At 33.9% G+C, this 22,395-nt stretch overlaps 1 protein-coding gene across 2 annotated transcripts in view; it reads right to left on the bottom strand.

The window, feature by feature from the left end:
• LOC125683612 (uncharacterized) overlaps nt 1–19,570 on the bottom strand; it is a 56,934-nt gene extending 37,364 nt beyond the window's left edge. For both annotated transcript variants that reach the window (XM_048924966.1, XM_048924992.1), the window contains exons 1-9: nt 19,468–19,570; nt 19,272–19,315; nt 17,352–17,389; nt 15,756–15,969; nt 15,466–15,522; nt 15,102–15,234; nt 14,826–14,953; nt 14,561–14,668; nt 11,300–11,428 (exon numbers count right to left, since the gene is read on the bottom strand). In XM_048924966.1, coding sequence (XP_048780923.1) covers nt 11,300–11,428; nt 14,561–14,668; nt 14,826–14,953; nt 15,102–15,234; nt 15,466–15,522; nt 15,756–15,969; nt 17,352–17,389; nt 19,272–19,308 — 844 coding nt within the window. In that variant the 5' untranslated portion in view covers nt 19,309–19,315; nt 19,468–19,570. The remainder of the gene's footprint in view (nt 1–11,299; nt 11,429–14,560; nt 14,669–14,825; nt 14,954–15,101; nt 15,235–15,465; nt 15,523–15,755; nt 15,970–17,351; nt 17,390–19,271; nt 19,316–19,467) is intronic.
• Nucleotides 19,571–22,395: the final 2,825 nt, after the last annotated feature.

Raw genomic sequence — 22,395 nt, 5'->3', positions numbered from 1 at the left:
CAATATTCTTTTGACACTTTCAAAGAGACTTAATAAACTAGTATAGGTTTCAATTTAAAAGAAAAATTTGAAATTTGCGATTCTTTCAATCACTTCCGGTGACGACAGGAAGTGACGGTCGACATGTTCAACCCTCTACTGCACGACTGCAAACAGAGATTTATAATTTCTGAATAATTGATGAAGGTATATTTTACCTTTTCCAAGAAAATTGCTGGACAAAATTCCTTTTGAGAAACAGAAAATCGGCCATATTTTCCGACCGGAAGTGAATTTTGTAAAAAGAAAAATAGTTATAGCAAGGTCCTTTCATAAGACATTATTCCTGAAAATTTCAAGAAAATCTATCCACCATCTCTCAGAAATCACTGGATGAAATCGGATAATCGACATTTTTCAAATACTTCCGGTATAGACCGGAAGTGACGGACAAAAAAATTGAATGTATGTGTACAATGGACTAATGTTAGTTGATCAACTCTACAAGTTTCAAACGTGTATCTATATTCATTATTGAGAAACTGAAAAAACAAGATTTGAATATGTCCACCCCATATCTCAAGACCTGAAGTGAATTTTACAAAAATATTTAAATTTACTCTACACATTCATAGTGTCTATAACATATGTAAAATTCAAATCATTAACTTGTTTTATGACCGAGATTTATGGCACTGAAAAATGAGAGAATGAACAGGCTTTCTTTGATATAACCGGAAGTTGGAGATTCAACTTCCGGTGGGGTCAATAGTTTTTGAGAATTAGAACGAGACCTAATAAACCGATATAGGTTTCATTTTCAAAGAAAAAAGTTTTAAATTTATGATTTATTAATCACTTCCGGTGACGACCGGAAGTGACGGCCGACATTCTTACCCCCCTACTACACGCCTACAAAGTGAGATCTATTAAATCTGAAAATTTGGTGACTCTATCTTTTACCGTTTCTGAGAAAAACGCTTGACAATGAAAACAGCTCATAAGCCGTATTTGCCGACCGGAAGTAAATTTTACAAAAATATTTGACGTTACTCTAGACATTTATAGTGACTATAATATATGTAAAACTCAACTCATTAATTAGTTTCATGACCGAGATTTATGGCACTGAAAAATGACAGAATGAATAGTCTTTCTATGATATAACCGGAAGTTGGAGATTCAACTTCCGGTGGGGTCAACATTTTTTGAGATTTAGAACGAGATATAGTAAACCAAAGTAGGTTTCAATTTAAAAGAAAAAAGTTTGAAATTAATGATTTATTTAATCACTTCCGGTGACGACCGGAAGTGACGGCGACAAAATATATTACGTGCATGCACCATAGAGAATATAGATCTATCATCCCTGAAAGTTTCATTCGATTATCTTTAGTGGTTTTCAAGTTTACCCCCGGACAAAGTTTCTTTCAAAAACCGGAAAATCGGACGTATCTGACGAACGGAAGTGAATTTTGAAAAAATGAAAAAAATGCCTCGAGGTACCATCGTTCCCTATAACTTGTGAAAGTTTCAGGAAAATCCATCCAACGGTCTCGGAGACGAAAGGGAAAAAATAATAATAATAATAACTAGACACGATCTCGTTGTGAGCAACGAGTAGGTCTTCCGTCCGAATTGTTGATGCACTCGAATTTAAAAAAAAAAAGAAGACAAATGAGTCCCAATTTAGTTTCCGACTTTAAGACACTTTAGATATAATCAATTTTTCATATCATAAGCTTCTGAAGCAAAGTTGCGGTGAAATTCGTTTGAGATTCGACTCTCCAGGCGAGCCATAAGGCCCGCGGGCCTATTTCTTGATGTCATTTGTTAGCCCTCTATAGACTCAACAACTTTAGTTCTATATGTCTTTACAAAATATTTACCTGTAAAAAGTTATTGAGATCGACCGATATTGACTAAAAATCGACTCTACAGGCGAGCCATTAGGACCATAGGCCTATTTCTTGATATCAATCGATAGATCTCGATAAACTGAACAACTTTTGTTCAATATGTCCTTACAAAATATTTACCAGTTACAAGTTTTTGAAATCGACTGATATCGACAAAAATCGACTCTACAGGCGAGCCATGAGGCCCACAGACCCATTTTTTCATATTGATCGATAGGTTATGACACATTGAACAACTTTTGTTCAATAATGCTTTTCCAAAAATATGTCGTTTTAAAGATATGAGGCGTCAAATATTTACGATTTTGGCCCTTAAAATCTCTAATTACGTAAAATATGACCTACTTTTTGATTGGATAAAATCAAGCTCGTTGAGATGAACATTTCCGCTTCTACAACTTATTATAAAATATTAATAGTTTCTGAGATATTCTCAAAAACATTTGGACCCTTCTGAACCCCTAATTTAAAGGGCCAGCCCGTTTTGCTTGATATCGTAAGAAAGGCCTTGTCATTTTAAACATTTTTTGCTCAACAAGTATTTAGAAATTCTTTACCGTTCTCGAGTTATCTCTACAAGAAATATTTAGGGGCCAAACTGTAGCTCCCTAACGGGGCCACATAGGGAAAAACGAAATGTATATATTCTTTAGATTATCATTCTGAACAACTTTTGTTCAATAATGCTTTTCAAAATATTTGTCGTTTTCAAGATATGAGGCGTCAATTATTTATGATTTTGGCCCTTAAAATCCCTTATTACGTAACATATGACCTACTTTTTGATTTGATAAGAACAAGCTCGTTTAGATGAACATTTCCGCTTCAATGACTTATTACAAAATATTAATAGTTTCTGAGATATTCTCATAAACCTTTGGACCCTTCTGGGCCCCTAATTTAAAGGGTCAGCCCCTTTTGCTTGATATCGTAAGAAAGGTCATGACATTTCAAACATTTTTTGTTCAACAAGTATTTAGAAATTTTTTACCGTTCTCGAGTTATTTCTAGAAGTAATTTTTAGGGGCCAAACTGTAGCTCCCTAACGGGGCCACATAGGGTAAAAACGAAATATGCATATTGTTCAGATCATCATTCTGAACAACTTTTGTTTTTTATTGCTTTTCAAAATATTTGTCGTTTTCGAGATACAAGGGGTAAAAAATTTATGGTTTTGGCCCTTAAAATCCCTTATTACGTAACATATGACCTAAATTTTTATATGAATAGATTTGGATTGTTGAGATGAACATTTTTTGTTCTTTGACTTATACCAAAATATTAACGATTTTTGAGATATTTGATCTAGACTTTGAGCCCTTCTAGATCCCTAATTTAAGGGGCTAGCCCCTCAATCTTCATATTTTCGAAAAGATCTCGTAAATGTGCACAACTTTTGTTCTACATGTCTTAACAAAATATTTGCAAGAAAAAAGATATTGGAGATGAAAGGTCAAAAATCGCCGAAATCGGCGAAAAATTTTGGCATCCATTTTTTCAGGTCCAGGCGAGCCTTTAGGCAAATCGCCTCCGGTAAAATCGAATCCCCCACAAATCTTCTAAAATGTTTACTCTATCTTGTGTAGAAATTTCAAGACTCTAGCTTCAAAACTAACGGAGGAGATGTGTGGACAACAAGGCCCTTCAAAAAGTCACTAAAAGAGAGATAACTCCTGACCGGAAGTGACGTCAAGCACGAAAGTTTGCAAGCAAAGTCTCGTCACCAAAAGACATCTTTCCTGAAAATTTCGTGAAAATCGATCGAGAAATGGCTGAGAAAAACGCGTGTACTACCAAGGAAAATAATAATAATAATAATGAAGAAGAAGAACGCGAACAATAATAGTAAGGTCTTCCGCAGGAGACGGAAGACCTTAATAATAACTAGACACGATCTCGTTGCGAGCAACGAGTAGGTCTTCCGTCCGATTTGTTGATGCACTCGGAGTTAAAAAAAAAAAAAAAAAAGACAAATGAGTCCCAATTTAGTTTCCGACTTTAAGACACTTTAGATATAATCAATTTTTCATATCATAAGCTTCTGAAGCAAAGTTGCGGTGAAATTCGTTTGAAATTCGACTCTCCAGGCGAGCCATAAGGCCCGCGGGCCTATTTCTTGATGTCATTTGTTAGCCCTCTATAGACTCAACAACTTTAGTTCTATATGTCTTTACAAAATATTTACCTGTAAAAAGTTATTGAAATCGACCGATATCGACAAAAAATCGACTCTACAGGCGAGCCATTAGGACCATAGGCCTATTTCTTGATATCAATCGATAGATCTCGATAAACTGAACAACTTTTGTTCAATATGTCCTTACAAAATATTTACCAGTTACAAGTTTTTGAAATCGACTGATATCGACAAAAATCGACTCTACAGGCGAGCCATGAGGCCCACAGACCCATTTTTTGATATTGATCGATAGGTTATGACACATTGAACAACTTTTGTTCAATAATGCTTTTCAAAAAATATGTCGTTTTAAAGATATGAGGCGTCAAATATTTACGATTTTGGCCCTTAAAATCTCTAATTACGTAACACATGACCTACTTTTTGATTTGATAAGATCAAGCTCGTTGAGATGAACATTTCCGCTTCTACAACTTATTATAAAATATTAATAGTTTCTGAGATATTCTCAAAAACATTTGGACCCTTCTGAACCCCTAATTTAAAGGGCCAGCCCGTTTTGCTTGATATCGTAAGAAAGGCCTTGTCATTTTAAACATTTTTTGCTCAACAAGTATTTAGAAATTCTTTACCGTTCTCGAGTTATCTCTACAAGAAATATGTAGGGGCCAAACTGTAGCTCCCTAACGGGGCCACATAGGGAAAAAACGAAATGTACATATTGTTTAGATTATCATTCTGAACAACTTTTGTTCAATAATGCTTTTCAAAATATTTGTCGTTTTCAAGATATGAGGCGTCAATTATTTATGATTTTGGCCCTTAAAATCCCTTACTACATAACATATGACCTACTTTTTGATTTGATAAGAACAAGCTCGTTTAGATGAACATTTCCGCTTCAATGACTTGTTACAAAATATTAATAGTTTCTGAGATATTCTCATAAACCTTTGGACCCTTCTGGGCCCCTAATTTAAAGGGTCAGCCCCTTTTGCTTGATATCGTAAGAAAGGTCATGACATTTCAAACATTTTTTGTTCAACAAGTATTTAGAAATTCTTTACCGTTCTCGAGTTATTTCTAGAAGTAATTTTTAGGGGCCAAACTGTAGCTCCCTAACGGGGCCACATAGGGTAAAAACGAAATATGCATATTGTTCAGATCATCATTCTGAACAACTTTTGTTTTTTATTGCTTTTCAAAATATTTATCGTTTTCGAGATACAAGGGGTAAATAAAAAATTTATGGTTTTGGCCCTTAAAATCCCTTATTACGTAACATATGACCTAAATTTTTATATGAATAGATTTGGATTGTTGAGATGAACATTTTTTGTTCTTTGACTTATACCAAAATATTAACGATTTTTGAGATATTTGATATAGACTTTGAGCCCTTCTAGATCCCTCATTTAAGGGTCTAGCCCCTAAATCTTGATATTTTCGTAAAGATCTTGTAAATGTGCACAACTTTTGTTCTACATGTCTTAACAAAATATTTGCAAGAAAAAAGATATTGGAGATCAAAGGTCAAAAATCGCCGAAATCGGCGAAAAATTTTGGCATCCATTTTTTCAGGTCCAGGCGAGCTTTTAGGCAAATCGCCTCCGGTAAAATCGAATCCCCCACAAATCTTCTAAAATGTTTACTCTATCTTGTGTAGAAATTTCAAGACTCTAGCTTCAAAACTAACGGAGGAGATGTGTGGACAACAAGGCCCTTCAAAAAGTCACTAAAAGAGAGATAACTCCTGACCGGAAGTGATGTCAAGCACGAAATTTTGCAAGCAAAGTCTCGTCACCAAAAGACATCTTTCCTGAAAATTTCGTGAAAATCAATCGAGAAATGGCTGAGAAAAACGCGTGTACTACCAAGGAAAATAATAATAATAATGAAGAAGAACGCGAACAATAATAGTAAGGTCTTCCGCAGGAGACGGAAGACCTTAATAATGATGAAGAAGAAGAACGCGAACAATAATAGTAAGGTCTTCCGCAGGAGACGGAAGACCTTAATAAGAAGAAGAAAATAAGAATAATAAGAAACGGAGCAAAAACAATATGTCTCCGACACTTTGTGTTCGGAGACATAATAAGAAACGGAGCAAAAACAATATGTCTCCGACACTTTGTGTTCGGAGACATAATAATAAGAAACGGAGCAAAAACAATATGTCTCCGACACTTTGTGTTCAGAGACATAATAATCAATCTGTCACATTACAGAACCAGTATATCATCATATATCATGCACGTATGGCGAATACACTAAATCATATGAGCATAAACAAATAGTCCTCCTGCAAAAGGAAGTGGTGGAGCGAAAGTGCGAGGCTGAATGATTGATGTTGCGCAGGCAAAAGGACGATGTTATTTCTGATATGTCTTTATGTTTTCGCATCTTCGCACTCGAGACTTCGCACTTTCGCTTAGCCGTCCTCGCAGATTTGCTTCTTTAGAACTTTGTTCTTAAAGCTGACATGAATGAATAAATATAGTATAATTCTATATGTCCGCCATATTTCTCTGCTAATCCGCCATATTAGTTGGATATTCTATTGTTATATGTATCAGGGTTCACATGGTATATAAGGGGACGAGTTTTGCTACACTTCACTTCACATCAGTGTCTTCGATTTACCTATGCGGGTAGCTTCGACAAGTAACACGTACATCTCCGATAATAATATATAGGACATCAAAAAGAAATGAAATCACGTTTTGAAACACCACGCAGTGCTCAAAATTATGATAAACATATCGTACAGTAGTAAATCATTCTAAAAGCTTTGGATAAATAAATATAGAATGCCTTTTCTTTACGTGATAGTGCATACATTTACAATGAATATGTCAAAACTATACAAAAACGCGGAGAAATATTTCATCTATTATCTATTGATGAAATGGAATAAGCAAAGGGTATAAAATCTATACCTTTCACACTTACTTCAAGCAAAATGCAAATACATAAATGCTACTGTACGTATAAAGAAGACATGGGTCATGTATGCTCGCAATGAAAAAGCATCGAATGCGGACGACTATTTACCTGGGTCTACTCGTAATATCTGTAAAAGACAGGGCCGTAAATTAACCTTCAATTTGGAGGAGGCAGGAAATTAGGCGGGGGTCTGGGGGCCGCCCAGGCCCCCAGACGCTGAGCACATTTTGTGCACACTGAACACGTTTCGTGCAAAATCCTTGATTCTAGGGCCTTCTAAGATGTTTCTTGACTAACTCATTCTAAAAGAAAGATTTGGAATGCTTTTTAAGGGAGGTATCATGTTCTTAGTTATTGGAAACAACATAAATTCTAATGAACTTTAAATTTTAATTTTTTTGGCTCAAAAGTTGGAGGAGGCAGCTGCCTCCTCCGCCTCCATGTAATTTACGGCCCTCAAGGACCGCAGATGTACGTGTACACTTGTTGAAAGTACTCAAAGTAGTAGTAAAACTCCCTTTATTAGCATAATCCATGAAACAAAACGATACACTCCATTTGTATTCCAACAGTAAACAACATTGTCCATTGTACAGATTGCGACACACTTAGCCCGTGCCGATCAGCTATCTTCAATGAGGGGAAGTACATGTATCAGAGTAGAATACATGTGTATTTACCCTGTATTGTGCATGAATCATTATACCGTATGATTTACTGGTCAGAGTATTGCAGATTTATAAATCAGGAAATCATTTAGGTACATAAATTGTTTGTGCATAGATAATTTGCATATACAATACTGTACGAGTGTATGGGATGAGAGAGAGAGAGAGAGAGAGAGATTCAAACGATGGTCTTGTAATAATCGCGCTCTTATTAAAACAAATGATATCGTTAATTCAATATAAGAAAACAGTAACTCAAAATTGCTCTCATTAATTGATAATTCAGATTTATTTGATTCATTTAAAGCACGCAATAATTAAAAAATAAACATATCTTTAAATAATGTTATTTTCAATTACTTCATTTTATGCTAATTTGGCGCTCAATAGATCTTATATATCTATGCCATTTTGCGTTATTACATTCTGCGTTGAACTCGACGCAAATTGTACTAATGCAAAATGTAATAATTGAATTTATCATATTATGCGTCGTTATCAATCAAATAGAATCAAGGGGAGGGGACGAGAGTGTCTGACCCCCACCTTTGATAACAATATTCATTTTTTTGTTATTTTGTAATGCAAATAAAAGATATATTGGGTGACATCCCCCCAACTTGGCCTCAGCATGAAAGTTCTGATATAATAGTAGAAGCACACACCACCATCAATTAAGAAAATGAAGATATTATGAGGCGCTCATAGTAGAGGACTCTACCCCCCCCCCCCCCCCCCATCCCACCCCCAACGGTGGAAGAAAATGAAGTGTAGGGAGAAATTATTGAGGCAGTCAAAGTAAAAGACTCTTTTAACCCTTCACCCCCACAATAGGACTTTGAACATCGGATAAAACATCTTGGTTTGTTTGGGGGTTTTGTTTTATATTATTGCTGTTTTCGTTCATATTTTTTAATTATTATTTTGAATAGCAAGAAATTTTGAAGAATCTAATTTTCCATTTTTTTTCTTCCTGTTGTACCCCCCCCCCCCCCAATGAAAAATGACGATACATGTCTGGTTATTTCATTTACATTTTGCTTTTCAACACATGCATGTATACTAATTGTACGGTTTAGAATTGCACCCTTTACCAAGTTTTCCTTTATTTACACAGTGTAAGGAATGGTAAACCAAAATCACAAAAAAATGCATCAAGGCCAAGATAGTTTTAAGCGTAGGAACTTCATTCACGAATACATAAATACATGTATTCAGAAAAATCGCATGCATGCATTGCAGGACTATAGCATATGTGTGTTTTAACGTTTCTGTAACATGCCATAATGATTACTTTCAGGCTTGAGTGTAATTTATTCATAGATATTTTCATTTCGTAGATCTGGCACAATGGATATATTCTGAAATAGACATACCGCTGTACGTCGAAATTTCAAATTCAAATGTATTCGATAAGATGTTAGTATTCATAAATCAGTAAAATTCGTGTTGAGGTTTTATTTGATATGATAGTATAAACATTTTCTAGTATCGATATCTATATGATCACGAAAAAAATTATAATTCATATCCGGATTCATATGCCGATTTAGATATCAATAAAAACAAAGCTGCATAGTTTGCGGGAGGGGGTTCTAATGAATCTGATGAAATTAAAAGAAGGAACCCCACATTTGCATTGAAACTAGATGTACTTCAAAATGAATTCATTTCTGCTCTGACTGAAAGCATGATTCTAAATTCGGGAACGAATCTTGCATACAAAATAATTGATAGGGGAACACATAAATTGGAGATCCTTTGGAATTTAATGAAATGCAGATATGCACCTTTCTTTCAACACGAATTGATATGTTGTTTCATGCACGTATACAGGGGTTTGGGGTGGGCAGGGAGGCTGGGCTGGTCTGCTCTCCCCACTTTTTGACAATTTACTTTTTTCCGTTATTCTAACATATAAAGTCAGTATTTTCTACATGCACAGTTTAAACTAATATTGTTTTTAAATTTGTAATGAATTCAATTATAAGCATCAACTCCTGTAAGTTTCCAATATATTGTCAATCACAAATTTTTAAATAGCTGAAAATTGTTAATGCTTGTAAGCTTACCATTATATCAGTGATCAATTTTCTTTCCTTCTGTGAAATGATATATTGTTCATCGAAGTAGGACGCGCTCTCTCTCTCTCTCTCTCTCTCTCTCTCTCTCTCTCTCTCCTATTCAATCAATGAATATGGACATACAGAGACCGTAAACAATTATGTGGTTCCCAAAGAGACAATAAAACTATATTTTCGTTTATACATTTATTTTTATATGTGTCTTTGTGTAATCAACTGTTTATTATGGATTGCAAATGTAATACCCGCATTTTCAAACAGACGTATATTTTCGATCATTATTCCCTTATTTGTATATCCAAGTTTGTATATGATCATCGATAAATTTTGAATTGAGCTTGCAATATATCCAACCAGATGCTCAGTGTATATGATTAGATTCCCGATTTCTATAAACTGCAAAACCTCGACCAGACAAGCATTCAATACAGGAAAATTTTTCGACTCTGACATCTCCCCTGACTGAAGACACCCTGTTTGGTACGGGTGAAGTGTGTAGCAGTCTGTATAATAGAATGACAACGTGATGTAAAGTTCTAACGAGATACAAATAGAGTTTATCATTTTGTTTCGTGGATTTATCAGAATAAAGAGAATCTAATATTTTCGGTAAGTGCACATCTCCGATACCTGTTGAATAGACGTCCGTATTTGATATGATTTTTTTTAGCGAATATGCCATGCGCATTACATATTATGCATATGGCATGGGCCTGTATTTTGCAAGAATTGATATAAATAATATATTTTATGCTCTTTGCTTATTCAATTCTATCAGTATGTAATTGTCAAATGATTTCTCCGCCTTTATTTCATAAGAAACTGCATATACTTGCATGCACTTGCAAGTATGGAAGAAAAGCTTTTTTTTTGTTGCATTTTTTTTCTAAATTATCTAAACTTTCGAAATGTTGCATTGGTATACAATAAATATTTTGTAATTTTGAGCAAAGCATAATGTTTTAAAATGTGATTTTATTTGTTTTGCATTCCCTATATATTACTATCGGAGATGTACACTGCTCGAGTCCACCTAGAAAAATCACTCAGGTGTGACAATCATATTTGGGGTATATACGGGTAGAGTAAATTAGGCTATCTGAGATAAATATGGCGGATAAGATGAGGAAGGTGTACGTATTTATTAATCCATGTCAGCTTTAACACGGTGGAGAGAAAGAGCGAGTTATCAGCTGAATTATCCGATAATGCAATACTACACGTACACTAATTAACCCTCTTCAAAATTGATGCAATAGGATCTGATGCAAATTTTTCGGTCATAATCCTAGAAAATCATGAAAGGTGCATGTCAAGCCATAGCCTGCTCATGATGTAATTGAATATGATGATTAATGTTTTGTGACTCATGACCAGAGAAAATATCAAAATACAATCTAAATACGAGGTCAGAAGAATACAGCCTGTGTGATATAGTTGTAGCTAATACCAACTATTAAGAAATCTAAAACTGGACTGCGTCATGCGATGGAATCAATATGAGGTATAATTTCACATTAAGTATATTTCATATGGAACTCAGACATTTTAGATTGTAAATACCTGCACAGGTATGGTTGTTATTCACTGGTTTCCAGATCACGTTGTCATCGATGCATTTCATACAGGTGCCCCTGGTATTACTTTCGCACTCGAACTGTGTGCCATTACAGTGGGGTATTCTGCACGTAGCTAAAATATAATCAGGATATGATACGTACTGAATGTATATTTGGACGCAGAATCGCCGTCAGTTTCAATTCAAACTATAAATACTACGGATAGCTCCGTTTACTTGATCAGGATATAGGGCTCACGGCGATTGTGACCGGTCGACGGGGAATGTTTACTCCTCCTAGGCACCTGATCCCACCTCTGGTGTGTCCAGGGGTCCGTGTTTGCCCAACTTTCTATTTTGTATTGCTTATCGGAGTTTTGAGATTGATCACTGTTCGCTATCTTCACCTTTCATAAACCACATCATTACCAATTAACTTTTGTGAAAAGCTACTTTAGCTGACATTCACATGACCATTAACTCGTTCATCTATATAACGGTAACAATATGTTAACTGTCTGTTAATTCAATTAACGATTGTGCATATAGATCCATGACATTATCCTTCTATTTTGATTATTACCCAACTTTACTGAACATATATACATTGCACATGTTCAAATATCATACGTGTACAATAACTTTGCAGAGCTTAAATATTGTTGAGAAGAATTGTTTTCCCTTGGTGGCATGTCATGCCAAAACAATGACAACGTTCACAATACAGACCCCCACTCCAATTTCCCCTTTAATGGGACATAGTACAAGTTCTCAAATTGTGATACATTAAACTATATTGCAGGAATAGACAGACTGAGTATCATATGTATATGTACCATTAAGGTGACTCCATACTCGCAGTTTTATCTGATACAAGTTTGAAAAGTGTATTTATTTCCATTCATTAGAGTTAAAACTAACAAATTATCAAATAAAATACATAGGTCATCACACTTTTTAAGATGAGAGACGTACATAAACAGAATCGTATATCACCGTCAGAAAATTGCTATTTTCCGTAAACAACGTAATAAAATTTTCATAAAAGCTGGTTATGACGATATAGTATCATTCATAACAATTTCATGAAACTATATCTTCACAAAAATATACAAAATGTCTGTAAAAAATAAAGGAAATCTATCGCATAATAGACTAGATAAAGAAATCAATAGAAACAGAGTCATTGCCCTTGGATTCAATATTTTGACATGTATCATTGATTATTCCTCTATAACTTAGACTTTTGAAATAGTTTATTTCTAACAAGATTTTTTACAATAAGTATCGGAAAATACTCCAACAAAATTTATGTTCCTATTTTTCATAAATCTAAATAGATAATTGATTTTGCAAAATCTGATGACATCACAGGAGGGTGGAATTACTTTAATTGCATATCATGACAACCTATTTTACTCAAGTCATTAAGTTATTAAAAATTTACGGAACAGTGTTTCTTTTGTAGTAACTTACATCACTAGTAACAATAGGTCAACTTACTTCGAAAAATTCGAGTATCATAGTAAGGATAGCTTCTTCCAATATTCAATAGATGCGTTGAAATATGATATTTGTATACTATAACTAGAATGCATGAAAGGTGAAGATAATTAATGGTGACCAATCTCCTAACTTCCATAAGGAATACAAAAATAACGCGTTGGGCAAACACGGACCCCTGCACACACCACAGATGAGATGGGATTAGGTGCCTAGGAGCAGTAAGAATCCCTGTTGACCGGTCCCACTCGCTGTGAGCCAAATGTCTTGATATAATGCATATATTCATTTTACACACCAAGTATTTCATGTAGTTGTCGGGGTTCTTGTATCATACTAATCGACCCGTTGGAATTCCCTCTGAGCAGACATAGATTATATATGATTGACATTCATTACAAATTTTGTCCTGATTTGCGCCTTAATTACAAAAAATGGACTACTGGTGCGTATGGAAAGATCTCTGTCTCTTGGCAAAACCCCCAGTGATTAATCTATTAAATCTTAGAAATAATGCAATATCAAAAGAAGGGCAAACACGGACCCCTGCCTATACCAGAGGTGGAATCAGATGCTAAAGACATACATGTACTAAAAAATGGCAACTTCAATAAGATATAGGGTACACAAAATTTCTCTGATACATGAAAGGTGAAGATAACGAACATTGATCAATCTCATAACTCCTATAAGCAATACAAAATAGATAGTTGGGCAAACACGGACCCCTGGACACACCAGAGGTAGTATCAGGTGCCTAGGAGGAGTAAGCATCCCCTGTCGACCGGTAAAACCCGCCGTGAGCCCTTTATCTTGAACAGGTAAACGGAGATATCCGTAGTCAAAATCAGTGTAACATTAGAATTTTCCCACATTGATCTTTATGTACTGCTTGGATATTTTGGGAAGATTTCTCATAAGCACTAAAAGGATAAGGTGCACAATGACATAAAAAAGAAGGGATATTGGATGATATAAGAAAAAGAAAATTATTTTCTCATTCGTTTCCTTAAAAAAAAATTAGGGGTAGCACATTTAAAATTGACCCAAAATGTTCAAAATTCCATGCACATTGTATTATCTGTTAATTTAGCCAATTCCAACTATTTCCATCGTTTTGAAAATATTTTCTTGCTGTGATTTCGTTCTTCTGGATACAAAAGTCAGTATTTTTTTTATGAGGGAATAAAGTGATACTACAATATTTTACTACATCAATATTTGTACTGTAAATATAGCGTCTCATACATAATTCAAGTTCCTCAAATTCTATTTCAGTATTAAACGTTAGCATATTTTAAGTAAAAAAAGAGTAATATGACTTTTTTGCCTGCATGCTTTATAACTGAAGAAATACATGTAGAAGTAGTGTAACAGTAAGGGTGTGTAGCGACACCGAGGGGTGCGAGTTCTGGTCTGATTACAATTAATACTGTCAGTAATGATGCTAGATTATCGATTTCAATGTTAACACAGCAAAACATGCATGCATTGTACATAATATTTGAAAAGAGGAAATATCCGATGATGTAGTTGGAATTTTTTAAATTAAAAAACCGATTAAAGCGCTGTGATTTTTCCCCGTGTAAAATGTTGGACACTGATAGGAGACAGAAAATATTGATTTTCATGTATTACGTTTAAAAACATTTCTATAACGAAACACTTAGCATCATCGAGTGTGTATATTGCAGATTGCACAAACAACGTACCAAAAGTGTTTAGGACAGACGGAAAGAGAAATGATAGATATGATGACTCACGTTCACATCTGTTGCCTTCTGGGTGGTAACCAGGATCACAGAGTTGACACTTCTGATTGTGAGTGTTTGTACAGTGCACTCTCCTGCATCTGTCTATCGTTGGACAACCTTGAAATCATAAACCACGTACATGTATTTACTATTTTTCTCATCTCCTCTGTTTCAGACTTATAATCATTAAGGAAAAATCCAATTATCATTTCCTATACAATATGAAAAGTGTATGTCAGAAATATATATCAATTATGAATATGAATTGTCTTACTTTTGACATACACGTAAAAACAACATTGTTTAGACTCGTTGTCAGACTTGTCCTTTGCTTTGTAACAAATCATATGAGTGCCAATTCCAGTTCTGGTTCCACTCGCTATACCCGAAGTTCTCGTCATTCTATTAAATCATAGCAAACTGTTCATTTTTATGTAAACATGTATAATCAGAATTAAATGTTTTTAGTAGACATTAGATTTCTAAAAGAAGCTTGAAAATGGAATTGTCATGCAAATTGAAACTAGTGTTTTAATGTTTTAATGTTTACGTGACTCCGTCGTGACTTCCCCCGTCAGTTGCAGTGGGTAGATTGTACCTAACGTACGCTCTTCCTGTATAATCAGTATAAATTGTTTTGCTCGACGGACAGGTAATCTCAGGTGGTGTATCGTCTCCACCGCCTGTGAATTTCAAGTAGAACTTGTCTCAAACGTCCGGTATATTTTGATAACTTACTTGATACACAGAAATAGATAATCCCAACTACCATTAGCAGTGAAATATAACATTACTATTATCGCTAGATTAAAGATAGTAATTATATGTGCGGACCCCCTCCCCCGAAATTGTTAACTAATCCCATAGCCCTTACTTCTACATTAATCTGGTCACTGATTACAAGAAATACATACCACCACTCCACCACCATCGCTTTTGTCTTATGTGATGAGAGTCTTTCTTCTGAATATCTGTAGATGATATTTTTTAACATAGCAACCTCGGCTTTTTAAAATGGAGAATTTTTAAGATAATTTCTGTTCAAATTACATAGTATAGATTGCTCATATCAACAGTCCAAATCTTCTTAAGTAATGTAAATATGTATCATTATACAAACGAGCTTTTACTTTTTGAGAGTGATTTACATATACATGTATCGTGGAAATAAGTACACATCTTTAGGAAGAATTATTTCACCTACTTTTACAACTAAACTCAGACCCGACCCATTCTCCGTTGACGCAAGCCTTCCACGTTGAGAAAGCCCTTTCATGGTTGCACGACACTAGGCATTTAGTTCCGTCATTGAGGTTCGATCCAATCATGATGGCGGTGTATATTGGCACATGATTCCGATCGAAACAGTGAATATATGGATAATGTTCGAGTTGTTGCAGATTGCAGACTGGTTTAATCTTGTATATGAAATAAAAGTAAATCACGATAACAATAAAGGAATTCGAAATCACAATCAACTTAAAAAATTCGAAATTATAATAGAATACAACATTCGAAATTACAATATAGAGATAAAGAATTTGAAATTACTACAGAAGTAAAGAATTCGCAATCACAATAACAAATGAAGAATTCGAAATCACAATAACAAATGAAGAATTCAAAATCACAATAACAAATGAAGAATTCGAAATCACAATAACAAATGAAGAATTCGCAATCACAATAACAAATGAAGAATTCGAAATCACAATAACAAATGAAGAATTCGCAATCACAATAACAAATGAAGAATTCGAAATCACAATAACAAATGAAGAATTCGAAATCACAATAACAAATGAAGAATTCGAAATCACAATAACAAATGAAGAATTCGAAATCACAATAACAAATGAAGAATTCGGAATCACAATAACAAATGAAGAATTCGAAATCACAATAACAAATGAAGAATTCGCAATCACAATAACAAATGAAGAATTCGAAATCACAATAACAAATGAAGAATTCGAAATCACAATAACAAATGAAGAATTCGAAATCACAATAACAAATGAAGAATTCGAAATCACAATAACAAATGAAGAATTCGAAATCACCATAGCAATAAAGAATTCGAAATCACAATAGCAATAAAGAATTCGAATCACATACTGCTATGTAAGTAACATAGGATTGATAAAATACTTGTTAAATAATAGCTACCAACTAAATGCATTCCAATTAAGTTAACAAATAATATCCTTATACATTATATAGTTGATAACATCTGGTTTGATAAACGACAACCACAGCTAAATGAATCACATTACAGAAAGGCTGATTTACATCATTATCAAAGGAACGAAGGAAAAGTATACCGTAAGTTTACTGAAATGCGAAACGAACACTTTCTTACTACATATGTATAGAAAATTAATATTGTTTAGGTGAGATTCAAAGAAAGCAGTTACATGAAAAATGCAAATTGTGTAAAAGTATGAAAGCTTTGTTTCCATTGATATTCTAGATATTCATATGACAGTCTAAACTAACTACAATAGTATGAAATCTTTAAACCCATTTTAAGTAATTTCATAAATAAAAAGCAATACTTTGAAAGAGTGTAGTCCATTCCAAGTTATCATATGATAAGCAAAACCATTATTTGATAGTTTGAAGGTTTTAACATCAATAACCACAACACATTCGACTGTAAAACTATTCCGGATACAAATATGAAAGCGCACAGCTTGCGAGAAAACATAGAATAATTGAAGATTTCAAATACATGTCTGTTATAAATTACGTATTATGATACTCAAAGAAGATTCAAATCCAAATGGATTATACTTACCCGTGCGTTTTTCCCTTCATTCAAACATAAACAAAACCCTAAATCCAAAATAATCATACATTAGAGAAAGTTATTTTCTATATCTAGTTATAAGACAGTGCGATACAAACTTTCGTATAAATCGAGCAAATATTCAACTTAAGCTTGCAATAGGTTAAAGAATCAATTATGATTTATTAGTTTATGATATTACCAGAACAGTAAATTGTTGGGTAAAACCTACAGTGTAGATTCAAATTAGGCAGTGCTAAATGAATCGTAATGTTCTGTAATTTTTGCAATCCTTTTAATAATAGAACAACTCAATTTCAAGCTTTTCATCTACATGTATCTACAAAGTTGTCAAAACAGGAAAATGCAACATGAGGAGGAGTTTGATTCTAATGAAGTAATGGTATTCATAAATATTCCGAAACAACATATGGTGACAACATCAATAAAATGAACAAGAAACCAAAAATTTGACGACAGTATCCGTTATCTTTTTGTGTTTGGAAATATAGAAAAATCACCAAGATTGCATAAATGTGCATCGTCTTTTGATGGTGCAAGTTTCCAACTTTTTTGTTTTCTCATTAAGTACTAAAATGATCACAACTTAGAAATAAAAGCCTGAAATGAAATGATTTTGATAGGTTTATGATATGATTGCCCAAGGAAAGATTAAACAAAAAATCCTTAATCAAATTTGAGTGCGTGTGAATGTGCGTTCAATGGAATATTTACCGTCTAAAATCCAGTATGTGTTGTACAACATATTTAGCTCTCAATGAATTAATTTTGCAAATATATTTCGGACTCCCTTAGTACTAATTCCTTCATCAAAATTACTTATCTGTATGCACAAAGACTTGCTGTCAATTTTGATATGACTAATATCTAAACATCTTTAACCCTTATGAATGAGACAACATTAACATCAGAGGTACATACAACAACAACCTACATGTATAATGCAAGATGATTGACAGTGCTGAAATACACACGCACATACATGTATATTGCTTTGCGACTATCAGTTTTGGATTCTCTCTCATTTCTTCTTTTTTTTCATTGAAATCTTTAGAAATTTACCTTGTAGTTAAACCTTGTAGTTAAACATATATATCAAGATTTGTAATTTATCGGCATGGTCAAATTACTCGCAACCACGCGCAGGCACGTGTTTTTGGATTTTGACAGGATCATACTTATATTTCTATAACAGATTGGTTTCATAATGAAATCGTCTAGAAGTTGTAATTTAGGTACATTTTGAAATGCTTCACTTACTGGCATGTTAAAATAACTGATATCACGCATGCGCATGCGAACGTTACTGACCAGGAAGTTGCTTAGAAGTTGGATAATGTTTTAACTAATATGGAGTGGTTTTGCAGTAGATAATGCGTTTATTGAACGATTCAATATGACTTACTAAAATGGCACCACCTAGTAAATGAGTGGATATTCAGGGAATATTCAAAACGGTTCCCGTTAAAACTAAAACACTAGTCATATGAAGCATAGATAATCCTGCAAACTTACAAGTTGTATAGAAAACATGATATATTGTCTGTATGTTTTTCAATCGCGGGCAGTACATCTAAAATAATCATGATTTCCATTGTGTACATTCATAGCATTATGGAATGTCATATTATTTATATGCTATTTCGGGATACACACATATAGTACATTATTGATATTGAATAATTCTTTGGTACACTTTTTTTAAATGTTAAGAAAACTATAACTACTGGTTCCCAAGCTAACAGGCATGCATTCTAAATGGCCGTCCATGGCTCGGTGTTGGACAGTATGCTTTGAACAAACCTCCCATCCCCCCCACCCCCCCCCCCCCAAAAAAAAACCCAGCAACATTATTTGTTTATTTGTACTTGATTCAAAAGGACAGGAATTATGATAAAAGGGAATTACCTCCAAATATGGTCCACGTTAAAAGGTTAGTCAACATGATGAAACTGAAAAATAGGTTATCTTTCATATGTACAAATGAGTATACTTTAAAATTCTATATCACGATATTATTTATGAAATATAGAATATTAGCTCGCCATTTTTTATGTTTTGTATTAATCTTAATTAACATTAAGTTCAACATTTAATTAGTTACCTGTTGCCCACCTGAAGTGTTCCCTTACATTTCCCGGGTTTATCTTTCTATGCCTTAAGTAATCCCGTTTTTAAAAGATAGGGTATTGATTTCTCAATTCTAGACTAGACACGTCTTAAGAATACTGGAGATAATTCTGCGTTCTTATGGAGTCTTATACGGAAGCAGTACCGTTGTAACAAGGTGTACATAATCATGTTGGGTTATCACATTTCGTTCATTTTCAGAAACTTTTTAATTTACTGACATTTGTTAAATAAGATAACGATACAGGGCTATTTTAAGAGATCACTGTATCTTTGTTGCTGTAATTTCCTTCGGAAAATTCTAAATTCCTCCATTTGTATATTTACCTCTGGAAAAACAATACCTATGCTTATTCATGCTGCACACTCTCACCGCAGCTCTGGTTTTGCTGAGTAGGATCAATTAAATCAACATTAGTGTACAGATAAAAAATGTCAATTATTGAAAACGAGAAAAATCATGAAAAATATATAAACCATAATAGGGGATCAGACTAACAGCTAAACACACAATACAAAATGGTATTTCAATATGCTAATCCCCTAAAATTACAGTATTTAATCGGTGATTTCGATCTGAAATTTGTAAATGGTAGCTATAACATGACGAATATTTGACTTTCCGAAAAAAGGTCATTGGTTGGAAAGCGCAAATATACATTTCAGTTGCATACTTATCAAGTAAACCGAATTACAAAAATGTATTTTCTTGATTAAAAAAAAATATTTTGAGAAATTTAAAGGATTATCTCCCGTTGAACGAAACACCATTCTGATCATCTAATCTGAAAATCAATTTATTATTTATCATCATCGTTGTCATCATTTTTGCATTATATATATTTATATATACATGTTACATTTAATTCTTTTACGAGTTTCCTGCTGAATTTAAATGACAGTCTTCAATTTTTGCCAGTGAGTTTGTGTACATGTAAATTTGATATGTCTCAGATTTTATGTTTTTAATGTAAGTCATAAACATGAAAAAACATGAAAACTCATTGAAGATATCGATAAATTGTTGAAAACAAGGAATATCTGTATCACAAATGTTGATAAATAATCATCAGGTGAAACGATAAAATTACAGGGCAAAGTTGTTGAAAGCGATTTACTGCTTACATTATAAAAAACCCCACGAAAAACAAAAAAGCACCAATTCTATGCTTATTTCATTATGTTGCTAGTAAACAACTAATTTTAATACAACATATAAAATAAAATTAACTGGGGATACGTGTAACTATCAGTGTAAATTTCACCCCTTTTATAATGTTGTTTATTTAAACCATACAAGAGAAATTTAACCCTTTAGCTGTTGATTTTAGAGTACAGGGAAGTGTAATGCGATTGGACAAACTTCACAGTATATCAGCATGATAAGACGTCATTAAGGTATAAATGATCTATTACTCTTAAACTTTAATTCTAAGTGCATTGTTATCAATTATACGGGTTGGTGGATTGTATATTGTTTAACTCAGATGGAGACGTCACTATTGCCTGGGAAATATCTATGAAAAGCGTTTCTATATTCACTTTTGTTGAGAGTAATTCCACACATTCAAGTTAGACGATGATAAGAAAACTGTATTAAAATACTTTTATCAACTTCAATTGTTACTTTTAACGGATGCTTTGTTAAAACATTGATAATGTTAACCTCTGATCATCATAAAGTTTTTAAAGGTTCTAAGAAGAAATTTCCATAATAATAACATTTAAGAATATGAATTATATTTTTGAAAATAGTTGGGGGTATGGACTACGGCACATCACGCTTACATACATCGTGAAGTGCGTTAGCCCGCGTGAAGGGCAGTTCAAAATTGAAATAACTTTTTCACATTTACAATCTACTTTAATTTTTGTCGGAATTTCCAGCAATTAAAATACACTTATAGCTACTATATTTTTCAAGATTCATTAGTGCAATGTTCACAAATGCATCATATTCATGAGTAAATTACTATCGTTGCAATTTGCAAAAATATCCTGTATCCCAGTAAACTCGAATAAAAGACACCACAAAGTCTTCCACATATGCTTCATATTTGGATATTTTATAGAACATATACGTTAAAGGCAAATCAAAAACGAAGTTTATGCTTCCCATACTTGTGTAGCAAAATCAATCTACAAATCGTGTTGATTCGACCGGTCGCGGTAGTGCAGTGGTAGAGCTTTCGCTTTGTAAACCGAATGTCGTGTGTCTAAGACCCGTTCGTGTCATGGCAGCGTTTAACTTAAGACGTAAACATAGACAGTGTTTGCTCCTTCGCCAGGCGCTCGGCATTTAGCTGTGAGAGTCACGGGTTTTTCGAATATGGCCTAACTAAACGGATGTCCCGTGTCGCGGCAGACGTTGACAGGTTAGAGAACCATCACAGCTGGTGACGTCTCAATAAAGAATTCTCAAAGGGATGTACAACAGACAAATCTGTCATTACGTCAAATATTTTTTGACATGTTTCATACAAATTGTCAGGTCGTTCTTGAGATATTGATTTTGATTACAGATTACTCCGTTCACTTGATCAAGATATAGAGCTCAAGATGGTTGTGACCGGTCAACAGGGGATGCTTTCTCCTCCTACAATGTACATGTAGATACTTGATCCCACCTTTGGTGTTTCCAGCGGTCCTTGTTTGCCCTACTCTCAATTTTGTATTTTTATAGGACCTATGAGATTGATCATCGTGATTAGATTTCAAAGTGAGTGGATGTGTTTTTTGAGGCTCTGTTTTTGTAAATTCTATACTTGCAAAGTTAATTTCTTTTGCAACATACATGTACACTTTATGTGCGACAGCTGTTAATAATTGGAACGATTACAGATACGAATGGGGAAATCTGAGAATCAGGATAAAAAACGCAAGTGTAGCAATTCAGACAATA

Source organism: Ostrea edulis, chromosome 1 (assembly GCF_947568905.1).
Source record: "Ostrea edulis chromosome 1, xbOstEdul1.1, whole genome shotgun sequence".
In the NCBI taxonomy this organism is placed as follows: domain Eukaryota; kingdom Metazoa; phylum Mollusca; class Bivalvia; order Ostreida; family Ostreidae; genus Ostrea; species Ostrea edulis.
Note: the sequence above shows the minus strand (reverse complement) of the source record. Positions and strands in the feature narration are given on the sequence as shown.